The sequence below is a fragment of the Strongylocentrotus purpuratus genome, unplaced genomic scaffold (assembly GCF_000002235.5).
Source record: "Strongylocentrotus purpuratus isolate Spur 01 unplaced genomic scaffold, Spur_5.0 spur5_contig_837, whole genome shotgun sequence".
Taxonomy (NCBI): domain Eukaryota; kingdom Metazoa; phylum Echinodermata; class Echinoidea; order Camarodonta; family Strongylocentrotidae; genus Strongylocentrotus; species Strongylocentrotus purpuratus.
Genome location: NW_022145543.1, coordinates 292,665 through 298,065, shown reverse-complemented (window position 1 = coordinate 298,065; position 5,401 = coordinate 292,665). Strand labels below are relative to the sequence as shown.

The 5,401-nt window shown below is 40.3% G+C and overlaps 1 protein-coding gene across 1 annotated transcript; it reads left to right on the top strand.

The window, feature by feature from the left end:
• Window positions 1–2,183: 2,183 nt before the first annotated feature.
• LOC105437474 lies at window positions 2,184–4,663 on the top strand. The gene has a single exon (XM_011664110.2). It carries the CDS (start codon window positions 2,664–2,666, stop codon window positions 3,207–3,209), a length of 546 nt encoding a protein of 181 aa, XP_011662412.1. The 5' UTR covers window positions 2,184–2,663; the 3' UTR covers window positions 3,210–4,663.
• Window positions 4,664–5,401: the final 738 nt, after the last annotated feature.

Here is a 5,401-nt window from a genome sequence, read left to right as displayed (position 1 = left end):
TTATATACATAGCACTCGTCCACCGGCATATACGTAAAGCACTTCGAACAGGTCTACACTGAACATTATATATTTACTGCACGAAGGGACGTTCTTTGAATTTGTTCTGCATTGGATTGGGTAACATAATCAGCATCTAGCTAGCTTCGTCATCATAATTATATTAAGGTGCTTGATAGGCCGGTTGATAGGTGAAATATATGAACTTTCTTTAGCATCAGAATAATTTGTTTGCCGTCCAGCATCAAATATATAACGACATGTTTCAGAGCAAGCTTGTGACAATTTGTATAGGAATCGCACTTGGCATTTGTTTTGCGATCTCTACCAGTTATGTCTTCAAACAGAACATTTCGATCTTCAAGTTCAACATCCCGCCAGATCTGCCGGATTGCGAACGCTTAATGTTTGTCTTCCGGTGCCTTGCTTTCTCTGCCTTGCCCCTCCTGGGTGCCGTTTTCAACGTTCTCCGCTTTCGAGGCACGAACTTGGAAACCCTGGGAGCCGACCCCATAGCACCTGTGGCTCATTCTCTCAGGGGCTTTAAGACTTCCGAGAGGATTCTGCAGAACACTCTTGAGCAGTCTGCTCTGCATGTATTCGCAGTCTTGGCTCTTGCTTCGTGCGTTGATGTGGACCAGCTCTATATCATCCCGTGCCTGGTCCTGCTATTCAACATTGGACGCCTTTCATTCGCTGTTGGATACCACTACAATCCTCTCTACCGTTCATTTGGATTCGCTGTTACCTTCCTTCCAACCATGGCTGGATTCGCCTATGGTCTCTTCACCATTCTATCCCGTGGACTCACCATCTAATTGATCTTCACACATAACATGCTTAGATATTATAAACCAATCATTGTGGAAAGTTAGTACATGTATTCGTGATTTGTTGATACTTGAAGGTAGAACATTGTGATTATTTTTTTTACTTCCCGTTGCCATTGATAGAATCACTCATAATGCAGTCGATATAGAAAAGAACCCTAAAACATAATAGTAGTTCGGGGGAAGTGCAAACATTACTTTCTCCAAGCATTTAAATCAAAACTGCTAAATGATTCGATCAACTTAAATTACAACGATATGATATGAATTCTTTGAAGTAAATTTGTCAATTAAATTACTGACTTGGTATTTGCATGAATTTACGAATCTTTGGTTTATGTTCCGAATTTTCTCGTAAAAGTAATAATATTAACCGTTGTGTAGCGCAAATAGTAATAATAAAATCATTTATGAGATTTTTGAAGCATTTTTACTTAGGATTACTTAGGCATTTAATAAATTGTTTTTAGCACAAATTTCGAATCATTTTTTAATACATTATATTTTCAAATTAAAACCTTGCCTTTTCATCTATTCTCTGTGGTAATAAGTGTCTTATGAAAATAATGTTAACAAAGAAAGGTAGAAAATCAAGAGAGATGGCTAAATAGGAATACACAAATAATTAAATGATGAGGACAAGAGAGAGAGAGAGAGAGAAAGAGAGAGAAAGAGAGAGAGAGAGACTATAGAGAGAGGAAGGGGGAGACAAAATTCTGCCACTGCGATTCAGAGCCGATTTAACTTTTCTTCCACCAATAAAGTTTGAAATCTCTTGAAAGTTAGATTTTCTTATTGAAATGATTATTCAGATTCTCGATTATTTAGATTATCCATCTTTTAATCTTCATATCTCCCCAAATTTGTGACTTAAATGGATCGCAATTGGATCGTGTAAAGTCGAAAAGCACACCGCACACCAATAGGGACTTTTCGATTTGCACGACGAGAACGTGGACGTCACATGTGACTGTCAGTGCCAGGCGCGTACGCAGGGGGGGGGGGGGGTTAACCCCTCCTTGAGTTTTTTGTATGTGTATGTTTTCTGTCAACCCAACCCCCCCCGTTTTTATTTATTTTTTAATTTTTTTTTTAAATAAAAAAATAAAAAAATAAAAAAAATGCCAAGGCTGACCTAAAATAGGTGACCTTATTCCTCCCCCCCAACGGAACAAAATGTCAAATGTCAAATTTCGAGACCCCCCCCCCCCAAAAAAAAAAAAATGTCCTCTTACCCCCCCCCCCCCCCCCCCCCCCCCCCCCCCCCCCCCCCGCTTATTCAGCGGCTGGCTGAGTCGTTGCGAAATTTTTGGCCCGATTCTAAACTCCCCCCCCCCCCCACCTTGAAAAAATCCTGCGTACGCCACTGGTCAGTGCCTTACAAGAAAGTCACATGTCCACGTCCACGCAAATCGAAAATTCCCTAATAATACACATGACCTGAACCTTTGATCCATGATACCTCGGTCACACCACCAAACCCCGCACCAAACTTCACACCGGTTCGGTGTGTGATAGTCTGGTGTTGGTTTCCTTGGTGTGAGTGGGGCATAGTGCATTGCACCTCCGCTGTATGTATAATGGTCTTGTTTATTTTGGCATGGCCTATCGGACATGACATACTGTCGTCTGCAGCCTATGAAGTTTGAAGCGTTTTGTTCATCAGTACAGCATGCATATATAAAGCGGAATCGCAAATTTCTGCTTAGTTCATTATATGCACGATTACGGTTGCCTCCGATCCTGTAGACATTCAGGAATCAATATACAGTCCATATAGAGTGGAAGCTTGACATCATTCCTTCTTAATGTTACTTTGAACTAACACTCAACATGTTCAGTAGCAAGCAATGGACAATTATGATACAGGTATCAGCGAGCGCGTGTTTTGTGATTGCTGTTCGCTATGTCTTCAAAGAGAACTTCGCAAGCTTCCCGCCAGAGCTTTCTGATGGCGAACGTTTCAAATTTGTCTTTCGCTGTCTGGCCTTCTCCTCCCTGCCTCTCTTTGCCGCCGTGAGAAAAGTCGCCAGTGTCAGATTCTCCAACATGGAGACCCTTGGTGCGGATCCCATAGCTCCTGTAGCGCCCTCTCAGAAGGCCTTCAAGATTGCCGAGAGGGTTCTGCAGAACACCCTTGAACAGACCCTGCTGCACGTAATGACGATCTTGGCACTCGCTTCGAGCGTCGTAGTGGACCAGCTCTATATCATTCCGTGCATGGTTCTGCTCTTTTGCATCGGTCGTTTTGTCTACTACGTTGGGTACAGCTACGATCCGTTGTACCGGGGTTTTGGATTCGGGACAACCTGGATACCTACGTTGATTGGTTTTTCCTACGCTCTCTTCATCATAGCCTCACGTGCACTCTTCGGATAACATCCTCACCTGATAAACATTGAAAATAATTACCACGTTGATCACTGGCAATTTGAAACTTTATAGAATTAATAATCTTAATGCGCGGCTCGTCAGCCGATGCCATGGTAACGAATAAATGCATCAATAGAATCATGTAATGCTGAGGTATAGAAACATGACTGCTAATGGCTCTGTGTAGGCCTACAGTGAATATATAATGTTAAAGCATTATTGTGATTGATACGATCTTTTACGAGCTCAAAAAAGATAACTTAGATTCGTTCCCTTTTCCGTGAGTCCCGAACCAAAATTGTGACAACTTTAAAAATAGAACTAGGAAGTGATCGAGCAAATTGTGGTTAATTCTACAAGACACGGTGCAGATTATATACAGATCACTTCACTGAATAATTCACAATGAGCTTTATTCTGCTTGAATACACTTAATCTTAGATAGCCTATAGTATCTCGATCTTTTTTTGTTTAGTTGACCATTATATACATAGCACTCGTCCACCGGCATAAGGATACGTACACTTTGAACAGGTCTTTACACTGAACATTGTATTTTACTACACGAAGGTAATTCATACGTTCTTTGAATTAATTCTGCATTGGATGAGGCAACATAATCAACTTCTGCGTCATCATAATTGTATGGTCCTTGATAGAAATTGATATATGAAATATATGAACTTTTTTTAGCATTACTGTAATTTTGTTTGCCGTCCAGCATCAACTAACGACATGTTTCAGAGCAAGTTCGTGACCATTTGTATAGAAATCGCAATTGGCATTTGTTTTGCGATCTCTACCAGTTATGTCTTCAAACAGAACATTTCGATCTTCAAGTTCAACATCCCGCCAGATCTGCCGGATTGCGAACGCTTACTGTTTGTCTTCCGATGCCTTGCTTTCTCCGCCTTGCCCCTCATGGGTGCCGTTTTCAACGTTCTCCGCTTTCGAGGCAAGAACTTTGAAGCCCTGGGAGTCGACCCCATAGCCCCTGTGCCGCATTCTCTCAGGGGATTCAAGACTTCCAACAGGATTCTGCAGAACACTCTTGAGCAGTCTGCTCTGCATGTATTCGCAGTCTTGGCTCTTGCTTCGTGCGTTGATGTGGACCAGCTCTTTATCATCCCGTGCCTGGTCCTGCTATTCAACATTGGACGCCTTTCGTTCGCTGTTGGATACCACTACAATCCTCTCTACCGTTCATTTGGATTCGCCGTTACCTTCTTTCCAACCGTTGCTGGATTCGCCTATGGTCTCTTCACCATTGTATCCCGTGGACTCACCATCTAATTAATCATCACACATAGCATGCTTATATATATTATTAAACCAATCATTATAGAATGTTACTAAATGTATTTGTGATGTCTTGATACTTGAAGGTAGAACATTGTGATTTTTTTGATTTTTTACTTCCCGGTGCCATTGATAGAATCACTCATAATGCAGTCGACATTAAAAAAAAAAAAAAACTTAAAACATAATAGTAGTTCGGGGAAGTGCAAAATGACTTAGTCCAAGCATTCAAATCGAACTGCTAAATGGTTCGATCAAATTAAATTACATCAATGTGATATCGAATTCTTCGAAGTATTTTATAAATAAGCTCATTGTACAGATTGACATTTCTCAATTTGTCATTTAAATTACTGAATTGATATTTGAGTTTACGAATCTTTGGTTAACGTTTCGAATTTTCCCGTAAAAGAAAAGTAATAATATTAACGGTAGTTGGGTAAGGCAAATATTAATAAAAACATCGTTATGGGATTTCTGAAGCATATATTAATAACTAAGGCATATTTTATATATTGTTTTTCAGCAAAACTTTCCAATTAATTTTAAATACGTTATATTTTCAAATTAAAAACTTACCTGTTCATTTACTCTCTGTGGTAATAAGTGTCTTATGAAAATAAATTTAACTAAGAAAGGTAGAAAATCAAGAGAGAGGACAAGAGAGAGAGAGAGAGAAGGGACAAGCAGTGATATATGACAAGAGAGAGAGAGAAAGAGAGATAACGGAAACGCAGAGAAAGGAAATAGAGAAATAGAGAGACGGTTAACAAAGGAAGACAAAATAATATGGAGAGAAAGAAAGAAAGAGAGAGAGAGAGAGAGAGAGGGGGGGGGGGGGGGGGAGACAAAAGCCTGTCACTGCGATTCAGAGCGATCTAACTTTTCTTATTCTTACT